Below are 17,249 nucleotides of genomic sequence, written 5' to 3'. Positions count from 1 at the left end.
GACGCCATCAAGCTCTTCGTGGGGCAGATCCCGCGCAACCTGGAGGAGAAGGACCTCAAGCCGCTCTTCGAGCAGTTCGGCAAGATCTACGAGCTCACCGTTCTCAAGGACCGCTACACCGGCATGCACAAGGGTGAGCGGCCCCCGCCGGGTCCCCGCGACCCGGTTCTGCCCCTGCTCCCCCGTCCCCAGGGCTCGGCGCCTCCCACCCGCTGCCCGGGGGCGGCCCCGAGCCCCGGCCCGGCCCGCGCCGGCTCCCTCCTGCCGGGCCCCCGGAGGCCCGACGAGCCGTCGGCGCCCCGCAGCCCCCGCGCGGCCCCGGCCTGGAGCGGGGCCGCCGTGACAAAAGCGTCGCTGAACGGGCTGGGGTCGCCGAGGCCCACACCAGGAGCTCTCGGGAAAGGGGCGACAGCGCTCGCCGTGCCCTCAGACCCCCCTCTCTGGCCGTGGTACGGTGCTACAAACCTGAAGTCTGCGTAACAAAGAAGGGAAGCGGCCAAACCTGCTGTACGGTGGCGGTTAGGAGAGATAAGGGGTCTTCTGGAGCACTAGATCGCTGCAAGAGCTTTAGTGTATGCTAAAAAGTTTGAGGAGGCTTGCTTAGCTACGTTTATTGTTGCGTCTGAAAGCTGTATTTTGAATAGCTGTCGCGTTCAGTATGTCAGCTCCCTCTGTGGAGCAGTTCCAGCCCACCCGTAGCAGGCGTTTACGATCTTAGGATCACTGCTGCTCCAGCAATGAATGGGAATTCACAGGGCCCGCTTGCTGTGAGATCTGATAGAGTGATCTCAGCACCGCTGCCTGGCACACACAGAGCTAGCCTGCAGGTACCCTACAGTAAGTACCCGTAAAGCTGTCAGTGCTTGGCCTGGGCCTCTGTGCCCTACCGTGATTTGTGATGGGGCCGTGTGGTGGTGACTGCCAGAGGGGGGGAGTTGCGTTCAGTCCTGATGCCCTTGGTTTCATGTTGTGGCGAAAACTTTTTTTTTTTTTTTTTAAAAAAAAGACAAAATGCAAAAGCTAACCCAAATTGTGGGTGCCATGGCTAGTCCAATACTTCCAAACTGAGCAGAGAGAGAAAGGGACGACAGAAAAAATAGTTTATTTCCAAACAAAAAGTCAAATCTAGCTCCAACATAAAAAGACAAAGTTCCTAATTGAAGCCTGTCAGAGTTGGGCTGGCTTGAGTTTAGCTGAAGAAGCAAGTCTGACTTGGGACTTGAGAACCAAATGTCATGTGCTCAGGTGTTTGTGCGCATGTGGGACCGAGTCCAAACCTGTTACCATCTGACAGCGAGCAGCCAGGTTCCAAACCCAGTAGGAGGAGAATGGGCCCAAGGCATGAGGTGATGGCACATTTCATTGCGTCTGACTTATTTAATACAGGCTGTGTGCTCTGAGGTCATGTTCCAGGCAGGAGGCAGATTCTGGAGATAGGAAGTTAGAGGGGGCAGCACTGGTATTAGCTAGATAGGTGTGAGAGGAACTTGCTCTGCTCCCCTTGGTATCAGCAAGCCTGCAGGGTGCCGGCAGCAGGGGAAGCACTCTCACGGGGCCTGGTCAGGGCTTGACAGCCCCTGGGCTGTGGAAGGCTTTGGCAAATCCTATGCACTCATCCCTGCACCATACAGAATCTTCCTGGGGCAGCTGAAACAGCAGATTCAGTTTTCTTTTGCCCCATTTCAATCTGCAGCAAGAAGTGATTGAGAGCTTGCATGCATCTTCCATCTTCTTTTTCTTTTGCAAAATGGGGAAAAGCACTTGTCTGAGAAGCCAGCACTACCAGTAAAGACCAACAACTCTTCTTACAAAACCTTGCAGCTTAACACTGGGAGTTGAGCAGCTCCTCCTGTCCCCAGGAAGGACGGAAAGATGGAAAGGGCTGGCTGGGGGCACAAAGGTGTGAATTGGACTGTGGAGTCCAAGAGCTATCCCCTGTGGACTGCCTTGTATGTGTGCTGAGAACTGATGAATTCTCTGGAGGCAGAGGAAGATCTTACAGGTGTGGCAGAAATTAAGAGAGTTATGAAGTGGCTTTGTTAGTGCTTGTCTGTTAATGGCCCCAGGAACTTGGCTATTGGTAGTTGATGCTATTCCAGTCTCCTAATAGTATTCATGAGGCAGTGTTTCTGTTTATGTTAATCACAGATGTATTTGCATGTTAGTGGCTGTGTTTTTCTTAAAGCTAATGTTTTCATGGAAAGAACAGGGAAGCATTTGAACAGGCTTTTGGAATGGGTCAGAGGAGACTGAATAGGGAGAATCAAGTGGAAATTTTTGGCCTCAGGTTCCAGGATTGGACAGAATGCAGTTCCTACAAGAGTGTCAGCTGTGCTCTCCTGCATGGATTTCCTTGCAGTGCCACGAGAGAGGAAGCCAGGAGACTCTGTAGTATGAGATATGGAACTGTACTGCTGGGAAATTGCAGGGGCAGGAGCAACCCTCTCATGGGGCGTCTGGGGACAGGTGGGTGGCTTTTCCAAAGGGCAAGGATGCAATAACAGTCTGTGTCCTGTGCCTCACTAGCAGCTGAATTTTGACTCAGCTTCTGTAGGCTTGTAGATAAGCTCCCTGCTGACTCCCTGCTTCCCCTGCTGAAGTATTTGACGAGATTTTAAATGCTAAGTTGAATCTGGAAAGCCCTCTCTTCTGCAAACTGACAGCCTTTTCTTACCCAAGGCTTTAGACTGCTGATGTCTGGAGTAATGCTTAGAATCTGAAGGGACTGTAAATCCCAGAGTCAATGTGTGGTTTGTTGGGAGAGTCTGGCACATAGTATCTTTTTTGCTGCAATGTCTTGCAAGTGGAACAAGGCTGGTTTTTGCTTGCGGGGAGCTGAAAACCCTTCTGGAGCTGGTGGGAGTAGGATGGGTAGGTAATAGTGTGAGGCACCTTGACCCATACACAGCCTTTGGAGAGCAGCACCCATGCAAACCATGCAGCCTCTTCTGTAGTCAGCCAAAGGCAGCACATACCCCATCGCCTCTTGGAAGTGGAGGCACAATGCCGGTCTGCCATCTAGGTGGTAGCTCGTTCTGGGAGGCCTGGCACTGACGTGTGGTGTGGTCCCAAGATGGAGCCTGTAATTCATGGGACACCAACTGCTTTCAGTTATAGGTGTAGGATATACATACACACAAGCACACAGCCAGGGAAGACCTGTGGAGTGGGTTCCCTGCTAACTTTTGAGTCTGATTTCTTTCAGTGTTGAGCCTCCCTAAATTCCAGCCCTCTGGTTGTTTTTGCTGTCTTCCCTGATTTTTCCTGTGCTGCAGGCTGGCAGACAAGCCCCTGAAGGCCAGCAACTGGTAAAGTCCATCCTCCCTGCCCGTTTATCTTCTTGCAAGATTTTAATGACTTTTTCCATTTTAATTAACTAATTACTCATGGTCACATGCACAGAGTAGCTGAGGGAGGGCAGGTGCCAGAGGAAGGCAAAGCAGAGTATTGTCACTAATAAATGCTCTTGCTGGAGGACAGGGTGGCTTCCTGTGCAGTACCTGTGCGGTAGCAGCGCGCCATGTCTCTCGTTTCAAAGGGAGCTGACAACCTAGACCAGGATTTTCAGTTGGATGGTCTGTGTTTGACATCTGGGAAGGTGGGAGAGGCATTTCCTGGCTTATAGCTTTTTGAAAGGCTTTTGTGATCCTTTGGAGCAGCCCCTGGTGCTGTTTCTGCTGCCAAAGGACGTCTGGCAAAGTCCAGAGGCTCTGCCTCATTGTTTTCCCTCTTGCATGTTGTGGAGCCTTTGGTGGCTTATAGTGCAGCTGGTGAGTGGGCATCAGACCTGTCCTGCTGTGTGTTCCACCCATGAACCAGCACTCAGCCCCCAGTGGATTTGGTCAGGCTCCCCAGTTCTGTCTGATGCAGCGAGTGCTGAAGCAGGTGGGTTCGCTGTTTCAGAGGCCAAGGCTCTGCTCTCTCCGTTTCTGTCTAGTGTTAGCATGTTGGAAGCAGCTGGTGATGCTGAAGCTCCCAACAGCCCTGGGCATTTCTAACACTGTGTCTCAGCAGGCACAACGGGCCAGGTGTTAGAAGTGCCCAGGGTGGCGTGAGCCTGTCGGCCAGTGACCTGAATTTGCTGTTAACTGAAACAGGAAATGTGGAAGTGAGTGACTTGGGCCCTGCTGCAGCTCTGTGAATGTCTTCCCACTGTTGAGTAGTTAGCTGATAAAAGAAGGGTGCTCTTCTCTGTATCTGGGTGGCTCTGTCAGGCTGAGGCAAGGATGTTGTCATCATTATATGTGGACATGGTACCAATGCATACAAATCTGATAAATTGCTAATTCATAGCTCCTGACTTGAGAGTTTTCTGTGCTAAATATCACCCTGATTATCTCAGTGCAGCAGGTGGAATCAAGCAGGCCAGCGTCTGTGTTTGGAACTCTGGTGACCAGGCCTCCAAATCTGTTAAAAATGGGTTTGGGTCTCTCTGGTTATACAGGTGCTTTTGAGGCTTTTCCTCATGCTTGACACCACAGCTATCTGAGAGGGCAGAGAGAAAGCAAAGGGGTGCTTCTCCCCCATGGTAAGGCTAGCTGCCTTTGCCATGAGAAATAAAGTTTATCTGCATGTTCTCTGTTCCTGTTGCATTTGTTAAATTAGCTGGTGATCCCATGTCTGCCTTGGAGCAGCATTCTCAGTTCAAAACCTGTCCAATAAGGAGCTTTAATTATTTGTTAGAAATATCTAATACTCCTGTGCTGTTTGTGGAGGGGGGGTTCTAGCAGGAGCTCTGAGGAAGGTAAGAATTGCTCAGGGGCAGCGACTGATGGGAGCTGGGGTAAAAGAACAGCATAATCTTGTTGCTGTGGATTGACATTGTCCTGAGCAGCTGGCTTCCCTGTGGCCTAAAAATGTTCTGTACCATGGAGCTCCTCTGGGGCAGGGGGGAGAGATCCAGACAGGCCTTCTCCTGTCTTCACTACTGGATCCAAAGGGAGCTGAAGAGGCTTTGGAGAATGCCAAGCCAGGCACGAGAAAGTGAGGGCAAAAGAGCAGGCTTCTCTGGGCTGTAACGATCGATGCCTCTGCAACCCTGGCACGACTGTATCCATGCTGACATTTGGTAACAAGCTGAAGGGACATGTCTTACCTTTGCTTAGGATGTGAAATGCCACTGGGAGTTGGAGGGGTGTGAGTGAGGGAGTCAGATGTGCTCTAGCATGAGCTTATTCTCCAGCGCTTTGCCCAGCCTCATCTGAAACAACTCAAGTGACAGAGCTCCAGGCACCTCCCTGGGCAGATGTTTCTTGATAACCAGCCAACTTTTTCCTTTGTTTAGTTTCATTTGATTGTTCTTAGCATCAGAGCATCCAAAGATGATCCCTTTTTTTACTGAAGGGACTACAGTTCCTCCCCTGCTGCGATGGTTCCAGTTTTAGGCTAAGATGTTGGGTCAGATCTTGCCATGGGTACAAATACTGATGTGTGCGTACACTGTATAGGTGTAAGTATGGCACAGAGAGCCAAGCCTCTCCTTCTGTGGCTTTCTGTGATTGTCTGGATCTGGATTGTGGCTCTTTGTATCAGCCTAAAATCTTGGATGCTTTTCCTCTTTTTTTTTTTTTTTGTATCAATAATCATAGCGGTCCCTGCATCCCTTCTGATCTTTGTCTTTTGGGCTGTTTCTCCCACAGGTAATGTTAGTCTGCATTTTGTTCTCCTGTTGTTTCTCACCTTTCTCAACACCAGTTTCAAACTTAGTTCATTTGCTGGGACCAGTTTCCACAGCTTCAACAGACCTTGGACAAGGCCTGTAAGACCTTTACTGTTGTTTCTTTGCCTGTTTCCCTAGAGTTGGCAGTACATCCAGACTTGGTAATGTTTGCCCCTTTAATCAGCAAACCTCACCCTCTCTGTCCACTAAGATGCTAACTAAAATAAGAAAGCAGTCAAGTCTCACATGAGGGCTGTCCTGCGCACTTCATCTTCACCTTAGCAGAACAGTTGGGATGCAGGTCTGCTGGAACAGGCCAGCATGTGTGTAGTTCATGTACCTTGGTCACCTGCTGTTACCGAAGAGAAACATTGCATTGGTTTGCATCTGCAACTGCACATCTAACTCGATGCTTACTGTGTCCAACTGCAGGTTGTGCATTCCTCACATACTGTGCCAGAGACTCTGCCATCAAAGCCCAGACAGCATTACATGAACAGAAGACTTTGCCAGGGGTAAGTCCCGGTGAATTGTGCCTGGAGCTTGTACCATGGGCTGGCAAAGAGGTGGTTGTTGGGGAGGGAGCAAGGGTGGAAAATGGCTTGTGAAAGATGAGTATGGTTTGAGGGTTAGAACAGGGAGGGGAGAGCCAAAGCACAGGGCTGCTCTTCAGAGCTGCTGGGTTTTATCTGCCTTGCCAAGGCTGCCCCATGTAACTCCAGCCAAGCCTGTTTCTGTGCTGTTCCTTGGTCTCTGTGGTGTGATGTGGCTTCTCCAGCTATCTGTTGCGGTCACTAAGGAGCTTTGATGCTTTGGGGTACAGTGTGTGTGCCCAGCACGGTACCAGCCCCTTTTCTTCCAGGTGTGCTGAGCTACCTGTGGCTCATTCCTGAGTCCTCCTCGCTCTACAGCTGGTGTTGGAAGCAAAGTGCAGTCGGGATCCTAGGCGACGAGGTGGTGTGGATCAGGCCCCTCATTGCAGGCAAGCCTTCTGCTTCCCTGGGACCTGCTGGCACACTGAGAGGAGTTTTTGAATTGTTGCCATTCCCGCTTCAATATGCTGTGAGGGCTTTGGCTGGGCAGTTCCCTTGCTGTGCTGAGGGGGCTGAGCAAATGCATTGGAAAGATTCATTTATAGCTGAGTAGGTGGAGGCACTGGATACTTGGAGACGGAAGCTCACAGGAGGCCCTGAGTGCTCAAGGCAATGGGATAATAAATGTAAACCAGGGGTCTCTGGAGGGGGGGGGGGTAGGAATTCTCAACCATGACATTTCCTCTTTAGTCCTGGTCTAGACAGCTTCCCTTACCTCTCCCAATGCCCCTCAAGACCTCCACACATAAATATTTTCACGTTTGCTTACTTGTGCTCCCTTTTTGCATGGGCCTGTGTCGGCATTTGAGGGCTGGACAAAGAACCTAACTTGACTACCACTTAACAGAATCTTTATTGGTTCAGGTTACCTCAAGGCAACGAGGGGAAAGACTACAGGTTACAAGGTACTCAAATACTAATTGAGTTGATTTTGTGAGAGGGAGAAGACCAGCTGTTGAGCTAAAGCAATGTAATCTTCTGTGTGGTGGTCCTGGGCAGTCTATTACAAGTTGAAGGTTGGAGGAGCAGCGTGATGAGTCCTGGAACAGTGCTGTAACACAGTGGGGAAGAGACAGGTATGTCCCTGTCTAGTGTCAGTAGAGGGACCCTGACAGATTATTCCTGTGAGGCTCAGGGGATTCAAGGCAATCTCAGTTTTGTTGCACATCTACATTGGGAATTTGTTGCATGTTTCACTATGTTCTTTATTATTTGTCCTGCATGGGGTAGTATTTAAAGCAGCAATGCAATGCGCATTTATCTGGGATGTGGTGATATAAAGGCTTTTTATGTTATGGGAGATGTAAGAAACTGCTTATCAAGTGGTGAGAAGTGTGTGCTAGCTAAGTGCTTTCAAACATGTGAGTCTTGAGACAGTTAATGAGCAATGTTCTGTAGTTAAAGCTTCACGATTAAGATGAAGATGAGCTGTGCTGTATTTGGAGCTGTCTGTCTTCAAGCTGACAATGTACCACTTCACATTTAATTTCTCTTTTGGGAATTCCCTCTGTGACCAAGAAGGTAGGATTCTCTTTGGTCATTTAAGTGGTTGTTCAGAGATGCTTACTACCAGGATAAATCATACGTCCATCCTGATACGGGTAGAGTTGATTTTAGCATGGACATGGGTTGCTTGACCTGAGGTAGCTTCCAGTCCTGTTTTCTGAGTCCGGTTTGCTGGTTTCCATAGAGTATCACCCATCCCTCTGGCCCAGCTGATCACAGAGAATATTCTGGAATTGAATCACAGTCAGGAGTGCTAGGGAACCGGTTGTTTCCATGTTTTGGGAACAAGACCCTGGATTTTCTCTGTACATTCACATCTAGATCATCTTTGGGCCCCTTGCTACAAGAAGGACATGGAGGTGCTTGAGCGAGTCCAGAGAAGGGCTACGAAGCTGGTGAGGGGCCTGGAGAACAAGTCTTACAAGGAGCGGCTGAGGGAGCTGGGCTTGTTCAGCCTGGAGAAAAGGAGGCTCAGGGGTGACCTTATCGCTCTCTACAGGTGTGTTGGGTCTGTCTGGGATGGAGTCACCTTTCCCTGCAGCAGCCCACACAGTGCTGTGCTCTGCACTCATAGCTGAAACAGCACTGGTATCACTCCAGTGTTGTGTCTATTGCTGCATAGTACTGACACAGCATCAGGACTCCCTCCAAGCCCCCAAGAGCCAGCAGGCTGGAGGTGGGCAATTGATGGGGAGGGGACATCACCAGGGCAGCTGACCTAAACCAACCAAAGGGATATTCCATAACACCTGATGTCACACTCAGCAATAAAAGGGGGGCTTTTGTGGGGGAGGGTCTCTCCTGAACAACCGGTACGCGTTTTGAGGTCCTGCTTCCTGGGACGTCGCCGAACATCGCTCGTTGATGGGAAGTAGAGAATAACTTTTTTTTTCTTTCTCTCTGTGCTTCCGTGCGGCCTTGTTGTTTCTTTTGTTTCTCTTTCTCCCCATTCCCCTTTCCTTTAATTAAATCATTCTCATCTCAAACCTCGAGCTCTTTGTGTTGTCTTTTCTCCCCCTTCCTCTTTGAGGAGGGGAGGAGTGAGAGAGCGGTTGTGGTGGAGCTCGGCTGCCCACTCAAGTAAAACCATCACAACAGGTACCTCAAGGGAGGCTGTAGCGAGGTGGGAGTTGGTCTGTTCTCCCACGTGCCTGGTGACAGGACGAGGGGGAATGGGCTTAAGTTGCGCCAGGGGAGTTTTAGGTTGGATGTTAGGAAGAACTTCTTTACCGAAAGGGTTGTTAGACACTGGAACGGGCTGCCCAGGGAAGTGGTGGAGTCACCATCCCTGGAGGTCTTTAAAAGACGTTTAGATGTAGAGCTTAGGGATATGGTTTAGTGGGGACTGTTAGTGTTAGGTCAGAGGTTGGACTTGATGATCTTGAGGTCTCTTCCAACCTAGAAATTCTGTGTGAAATTCTGTGTGATTATGAACTCTGTAGCAAAGCCTCTCACCAAAAATGCTGTGAGGACCCTGGCTAGGACAGAGAACAGTATGTACTAGACCACACCTCTAGGATTTCAGTAAATGGGCTATAGTAGTCTGGTAAAGGAGAATTTTCTTGTTCATTTTACACATTTACAATCCCTTTACTGCAAAGAGATTAACAGGAAAAAAAGTTAAGAGTGTATAATGTCAGTGTAGGGTAACATAAACTTTTATCTGAATGATGACCAAGGATCAGCAGCTATAGAGACAGCAAAGGTCAGAACTGACGTAGAAGGATTTTGTTGGTAATCCTATGCTTGCCACTGTACTGCAAAGCAACCAGAGATGCCACAGGTATCCAAGTAAACTTTGTTGGTCTCAGTGCCGACAGAAACCAGACCAGTCGCTGATCTCAACTGTTCAATCTGAACAGAAACAAATGAATTTCTTAACCTAGACTGGACATTTGGTAACGACAGACTTATGGAAGTGCTTTGATATGGTTTCTTATGGGTCCTTAGACTATGGTCAGGCAGCTTGGTAGAGGAACTGAAGGAGAGTTTCTGGGTTCTCCTCCCAAGCCTGTGTCAGTGGGTTGGTGCTGTGCCCACAGATGTATTGCTTATGCCCTCTGGGTTTGGATGCTGGGGTTGTCAGCACATCTAGGAACACTGCCACATTGTTCTGCAGAGCCATACCTGCAGCGTAGCTGTCCTGAGGTTTTATATGGTTGCTGATTGCTGTAGGTTTCCTACATAAATCAGTAGGAGTAACCATGGTCTCTACTGGCTTTTATGATGGTTCTGGCAAGTTCTTCGATTTGGGGATCAAGTTCTCTTTGCACCGATGAAACAGATCTAATATGTTTATCTTTAAATTGAGGGCTGTTGGATGTGTGGTAGTTAAATAGAATGCAAAAGTTAAACCCCAAAAAGCTTATTTTGGACAGTAAGAATTAACATCTTTTTCTGAAAGTAGACAGATTTTCAGTTTACACCCCCTTTTGTAAGGTGTTGGTGTACTCAGGACATAAAGCAAGAAGACTGTCAGCTGTGTATTGCATTATCTGAAACTTGTGTTCAGAGTACAAAACACCTATGTTGCCGTCAGAGCTGGTGAATTGCCATCAGGCCAATCGTGAAGTAACAAATACATGGGGATCTTTTCTTGGGGAAGGAATGATGGAGCTTCCTAGAAAAGAGAGGTAAAGGTTGTCATCATTGAATAAGCAGAAGTGTCTGATCACCCAGCCTTGCTAAGGAGTTTAAAAGGATGCCAAAGATCTCTGCCCTTGCTGACAGCTGGGGAAAACAGGAAGAATGCTCTGCCTCTTGGCTATGCAGACAGGGAGCCTGCTCCCAGACACCGTGGTGTGGGCCTTTGGATGGGGCCAGTAACTTGTGAACCTGAAGGGTTCACAAGCCAAAGGGGTGCTGTGCAGCAAGGCAGGTTTGCCCAGAACCCTGCTTGGTAGGCGCAATGAGCAGGAATCACATCACGGTGTGCTCGTAGCGACTCATGCCGTGCAGCATGCAGACAGTGCCAGCATCACAGCCGGTTCCCTGCCCAGCAGCTGTCTCCCAGCCAGCTGACACTTCTGCTCCCTGCCCTTCACAGTGCTCTTGGCATCGTGCACATGGAAAGGTTCTTCTTCATGTTCCCTGAGGACAGGTTGGGGAACTGCACAGTTAAGTCTGAATCAGTCCCAATAAAGTAGTTTGACTGTCTCCAAAGACTCAAAAGAGATTGAGAGAGATCTGCCGGAGGAGCAAAACAGAAACCATTTTCCTTTGTTGCCTAAGTCTACAGGGCTTGGGGAAAGACACACAGCCCGTGGAGGCTGAACAGAGGCAAATTCTTTGGATCTCAAATGCAGAGAGAAAATCAAGCCCTCACACTCCTTCCTAGATCTGTTGTCCTCTCCAACTGCCAGCCAGCCTAGCAGTGCAGTGTTTCACCTTCTCACTGCTCCCTGGCACATTCCTCCCTAGCTCAATGAAACTATATTATATCTCAATAAACCATACCTTTGATTTGTGATTGTGCCTTCACTTTGCTGAGTTCTGAAAGGAGCTGGAGAGGTTATTAATGACATGCAGTGATCACACACCAAGTTAAAGCCTCTTGCTAAGTGAAATTTGAGGGAAAAGCAGCCAGCTTTTCAATATTTCACAGAAATGCTTTGTGTCTCTTTTCATTTGCAGCTAGACAGTTGCAAATTACATAAAATTGCTCCTGAAGAAGGGAAAGAAGAATAGAGGGAGAGAAGGGGAGGGAGGATTTTTTTTATTTTTTATTTTTTTAAAAAAGAAGTAATTCTTCTGGCAAGATACAGTTAGTTTTATTTCTATGCAGAACAAAGAAGGACTTGCTGAAAGGTAGGCAAGTAAGTGGCAGAAATTGGTATTGATCCAAGCTGGAAATGTGGGCAGTTTAAGAGCAGCAGTGGGGGTACTGAGATGTGGCTACATTGTGGGGAGAACTCATGGATGCAGTTCTTGGGAATACAGGGACGCAGGAATGGAAAATTACAGGCAGCAGCAGAGTTAGAGCAGAGCAAGACTCTGAGAATGCACCAGGGGTTGAGATGCAGCAGCAGTAACTCACATGGTTGGGCATAAGGATTAATGCAGAGACACAGCAGCAACTGAATGGAGGGCATCCCTGTGGGCAGGATGTCTCCTGTGCTGCCAGGAATGAGTGCTCACTGTGGGCTGTCAGGATCCACAGTGAGTGACAATACAAGGGAACACGGGCAACTGGAGGGGTTTTGGTAGAGAGATCTAAGCATCTCGTTCTCCCCTCTCCTTCTCTTCTGTACAAATCCTGGTGTGAAACCAGTCTGGAGTGGTATTTCTGAAAGAGCTTATTCATGTGAACTCTACAAGATATTGCAGCTGGCAAAGCTTGGATACATGCTGAGAAGTGGAATATGAGGCCTGAGCATTTGGCTGGGGGCTGGAGCTGGCCTTCAGTTGTTGTTTGAGGTGGCTTTTGCAGTTTGAACCCTTGGGCAGGGCAGGGTGGAGAAGCTTTTTCCACTGCAGGTGGCATAGAGACAATTTCCATAAATTCATATCAGTAGAAGGTGGCAGTACAGAGAACTTGTGAAGGCTGTCTCATGGAAATGGCAGCGGCAAGATGTGAAGGCACCGGGCCAAAGCAGCCCCTGGGCAAGCAGCAGTGGAAGTGCCCATTCACTGCAGAGGGAAATGCAAATGCTTACTCTGTCAGGGATTTGCCTCAAGGGGCTGAGAACTAACAGTGAAGCGAGGCAGCAGCCCTATGAAATACATACCCTGAAGAGGCAGAGGGAGAGCAAGCTGCCAAGACAAACATTGGTTCCTGCAGCCTACGGAGTTGGAAGGATAATGAAATTAAAGATCAGCACCCATTCCTATGTTGCTTACTTAGTATACATTTGTGTGTGTGTGTGTGTACATGTACATCTAGATCATTTATAAAAACATTAAAGAGAACTGCCCCTAAAATGGAGTCCTACGGAACCCCACCAGTGACTGGCCGTAAGCCTGATATAACCCCATTTACCAGAACCCTATGAGTCTGACTCATCAGCCAAGTGTTCACCCATTGCATTACGTATTTATATAGCTGTACGCTGGGCAAGGAGACTGTGAGAAATATTATCAAAAGCTTTGCTGTAATCTAAAAAGATTAGATCAGCTGTTTTCCCTTGGTCAGCTAGGTGGGTAACCTTGTCATAAAAGGAAATAAGTTAAACGGGACTTCACCCTTGTGAACCTGTGTTGGCTGTGACCAATGACTGCATTGTATTTCAAGTGTTTCTTATCTTGGTGTCCTAGCACCTGTAGAGAAGGATTTGAGGAATTTGGCACTTTCTTCTTCTTACCTTAAAGGTCCTTTGACCTTTGGTGACACTGATCACAAGTGACAAGAGATTAGGGCAACAGGGACGATCATCTAATGTCCTCCTTGGTGCAATGCACTGAAGCGTCAAGGAAGGAGAACAGACTGACCATGGGCTCCTGAGAGACTGAACTGACATGTCTGCCAAAGTCATGCACGAGGTAGGGGCTGTAATTGCTCTACTGGGCTGGCAGCCCCTCTGGTTGTCTGATGCTAATGCATCAATGTCACTTTCACAGAACTGTCAAGAAGATCTAAAGGCTTTAGAGTCACAGCAGTAAGCTTCTTGTCTTGCTCCCAGAGCAATGCTAGCTGGAGTGGGAACAAGGATGACTAATTGTGTTAAGGGAGAAGGAACAGCACAGAAGAGAACCCAAGAAGTAACGCAGCCCATCCATGTGTATTGTGGCCCATGTGCTCAGGTGGCTGCTGGCTGATTCCTGCATGCACTCAGCTTTGAGAGGGAAGGGGAGATATCTCCCTTGCTCAGCCTGATTTGTCCTCCATGCTGCAGTTAGGGAAAATACCCCCCAAAAAGCTTGTGAGATTAGTTGGAGTTTACTAGCTCTTACGAATAAAGAAGCACAAGTGACATAAAGCAGTGGGGTGAAATCCAGCAGTCTTCCATGTTCATGTGAAAACAGAAGGCCATAACCATGTGGGCAGGAGCTTTGTGGTTTGGACTCTAGAGATTGCATCTTGTTTCTGCCACAGATTTCCTGCATTGACTTTCATTGTCACTTACCTTGGATACTTCCACCTCATCATTACTGTTGTCCACTCCAGAATGGAATTGGATGGGGTGAATTCTTAAACAGCCTTCAGTGTTGTTCCAGAAAGCTGCTTGTTGCTAACGTTGCTCTGTGTGAGACCACTTACCTTTCTCCCTGAAGGATGGTCCTTCTGGGTAGGACTGAGACATCAGGACATCAGTGGAAAGATGCAAGCTGGATACTTGAGCACTGAGACTGGCACCAGTTAATCACTGCTTCTGTTCCCAACCACATGCAGAGTCCAAATGAGCAAACCAGCATTTAGCGTTGTCTGCTCTGCACCACTAGAATTGGTTTGGATCAGTCAGTCAGGGCATTTTTAACTGGAGGACCAGGCCACAACTTGCAAAGCCTAAGATCGCAGGACCCAATTCTGACAATGGCCTTGGATGCCTTTTGGTACCTGAAGTCCCAGAGGAGCCAGCCTGCATTGTGTATTTCCTCTCTTCTGTCTCTGACCCACTTAACACTATGAGGTTCCTCTGCATTGCCCCTGGGGGGCTATTCTACATCACTTCCATCACTTGACTCCTAATTAATAGAGAGGCTTGCCCTGCTGTCTGTGGGGGTTGTCTCCTCTCCAGCTTTTGCAGTCTGAAAGCTAGAATAGCAAGAGGTAGCAGTCACTGCTCACGCTGGGCGTCGCTGTAAATGTGGGGAGCCAGACCACCTCCAGAGGGGGCTTCGGGGAGGCGATGGCAGGGGGGAGAGAAATAGTGTGTTTCTGCCTCAGTGAAATAAGTAGGGAAGCTTCCTCTGACCTCAGCAGGACAAGGAATTTTCCCTAGATCCTTGATCCCAAGAGTGCTACAAGGCTGGGAGCATTTCTGAGAAACTGGGGAGGAAGCCGAAACGGAGCACAGTTTCTCTGCAGACCAGATGCCAAGGGTCGGGTGGGATGTAGTCCGGACACTCTTCAGCAAGGACACCCATTGCTGCTGCTTCACCAGGAAGCTCTGGGCTCCTCTGGGCTGTGGTGGCCCTCTTTCCAGCAGGGTTCTCATCCTTGCTCCCTGAGGGCTACATAGGAAATGTTGGAACGGTGCTTTGTAGCATCAAAAAGCCTGGCTTCTGTGCTCAGTGTAGCTTTGTGCCCCCACACGGCTGTATAGTTGCTTCCCACCAGTAACCCTGAAGCACACAAGTTGCAAAGGCTGCTTGTGTGTGAGGAGGAGAGCAGTGTGGGCAGACACCGCTCTGCAGGAGCTGTGGGGCTATGGAGGGGGAACATGGCATGGCAAGGTGTGCATCTACCTTGGGTGGGGGGCAAACATGAGGGAGAAGCTGAAGGGAGGGGTGGGTGCTTTGCCCCCCTTTGTGTGTGGCTCACCAGGTGTCTCTTGCTGCGTGTGGGCCAGGAAGTTTCCATGGGTCCAGTAGACGACGGTGCTGACAGCTCTTGGTCTGTTTTGAGCAGCAGGTAGGAAGCAAGGCAAGGTGTGGGGGAGAGGGACTCAGGGTGCAACTGGCCTACACACACCTGACAGCATGTGCTAAATGTAATGTGGTATTCTTCAGAAATGAACAAATAGGTTAAATTATAATGCTCAACTAAATAATTTAACGAGAAAAATTAAGCTCAGCTTGTGAGGCAGGCACAGCCTCATAAATCATTTATTCTTCCGTGCAACATGTGTGTTCACGTATGTGTGCTTGTGGGTTATATTCATATGTGTCTGGGCACATGCATCTGTTTAGCACTTGGGATTTGAGGCATTTGGGATTTGAATCTGCCTCCATTTGTGACTCTGGGGGCAGTTGGGCCTGTACAAATACATCTTTCTTAGACTTGGGCGTCTCTGATTACTGTGCAGCCTGAGATGATGATTAGAGAGGACAAAAGAATTTGCACTTCCGGAGTTTGGCTATTCAGACTAAAAACATGTCCTCCCTGCTGTCCTGTTCCTGTGTTCCTTCCTCAAATGGAAGAGGTAACATTTGACCATCCTTTCTGTGTATTGAGACCCTGTAGAGCACTGAGCTCTTTGTCCAAGTCTTGCATGCCACAGAGATGCTTCAAGGCCTCATGACCTACGGTATCGAGTTAAAGCAGCTGTGGACTCCCTTTACATTTGTAGGCTCACATCTCTGCTTGAGAGGCCTTTGATATTTTGGTTCACCTTTAGTGGCAAAATGGGACTTAGAAAGATGAAAGCTGTGGTGGTGTCCTGTTTGTGGCAGCCTCTGTGTGTCCCAGTCCCTGCAAGGAGGATCATGCCTGCCTCTCCTGCCTTTGGAAGACTTCTCATTTCAGGTAGCAGCAGGGAATCCTGCTGCTCTTCTCCAGCCTCAGCATCTGGACAAATTTCTTGTTTTCTTCTCTCTACCCACATCTTTCAGGGCAGATGAAGATCAGCCCAGAGACCAGACCTCAGCTCAGTGACTGGTTCTCAGCCCCTGGAGCTTGCAAGGTCTCTGGAAATGTGCCTCCCTCAACTGAGGGCTTGGTCTGATGCAGGCAGCAGGCGCGTCTTCCTGCACCCTGCTGAGGTGCTGTGTCAAGTAGTCAAGAGAGGGGCTGTGGCCGCAGCCCAGGGGTGCGGATCAGCCTGTGGGGTGTGGGTCGGTCCGTGTGCTTGCTCTCTCCCTTGGCTGCTGTGCTGCCTTGGGTCGCCACAGTCAGATACTGCTCCCAGGCTGGCACTGGTACAAACCTGTGCTTCAGCAGCCTCTGCTGCCTTGCAGCCATTGTGGTGGGGCACTGCTGTGGGCCTGTGACCCCACAGGGCCAGCCCTGGGCATCGGGCAGGGGGCAGCCCCGCCGCCTGCCCCTGGCGGTGCAGCAAAGGGAAGGGAAGGGAAGGGGTGGACAGATGGGTGGAGGGGCCCCCTCCCCCGAGATCATACCGAAATTTCTCTTTTCTGCAAAGCAGAGGGAATGCCCCAAGAGCTGGTTTCCAAGGCAACCACAAATGTCAGGCTCCATGTGGTGAATAACTGTTGCTATGACAACAGCTCTTTTACCCAAGGTGCAGGAATTGGAGTGATGGCTCTTCTGGGGGAGGGGATGGGCGAGCTGTCCCCAGGTACCAAGCCCCCCAGCTCCCCCAACCCAATGCTTTCCGCCTCCTTGTCCCAGGTTGGCAGCCCCGGGTGCCCCTGTGCTCTTGTGGGGGTGGTGTGTTCTTGATTCAGCAGCACCCCTTGCTCCCTCCCTCCCTCCCTCCTTTCCTCCCCCCAGATGGATTGCTTCACACAGGAGATGTGATCTGAATCTGCCCCTCCATCTCCGTCCCCATCTGTTTAGCTTAATCCTGGTTCTGCTTTCTGGGTAGAGACAAAGCTATTTCTCAGAGCTGTGGGAGCGGTGGGGAGGGAGGTGGCCAGCCGCTCCTCTTGGCTCTGCACCGAGCCCTCACTGAGCACACATCTGGGCCACCGGCCCTCTCCCACCCAGCCTG

General features: G+C 49.5%; 1 protein-coding gene across 5 annotated transcripts in view; it reads left to right on the top strand.

Annotated features, from left to right (window-relative positions):
* Window positions 1-17,249, top strand: part of CELF5 (CUGBP Elav-like family member 5) — a 61,942-nt gene that overhangs the window by 21,286 nt on the left and 23,407 nt on the right. For 3 of the 5 annotated variants that reach the window (XM_035348154.1, XM_035348151.1, XM_035348152.1), the window contains exons 1-2: window positions 7-133; window positions 6,092-6,174. In XM_035348154.1, the coding sequence (XP_035204045.1) occupies window positions 124-133; window positions 6,092-6,174 (93 nt within the window). In that variant the 5' untranslated portion in view covers window positions 7-123. Of the gene's footprint in view, window positions 1-3; window positions 134-6,091; window positions 6,175-17,249 lie in introns of those variants that run through there. The other 2 variants (XM_035348157.1, XM_035348155.1) reach the window with 2 other exon arrangements.

Source organism: Oxyura jamaicensis, chromosome 28, assembly GCF_011077185.1.
Source record: "Oxyura jamaicensis isolate SHBP4307 breed ruddy duck chromosome 28, BPBGC_Ojam_1.0, whole genome shotgun sequence".
Classification (NCBI taxonomy): Eukaryota; Metazoa; Chordata; class Aves; order Anseriformes; family Anatidae; genus Oxyura; species Oxyura jamaicensis.
Note: the sequence above shows the minus strand (reverse complement) of the source record. Positions and strands in the feature narration are given on the sequence as shown.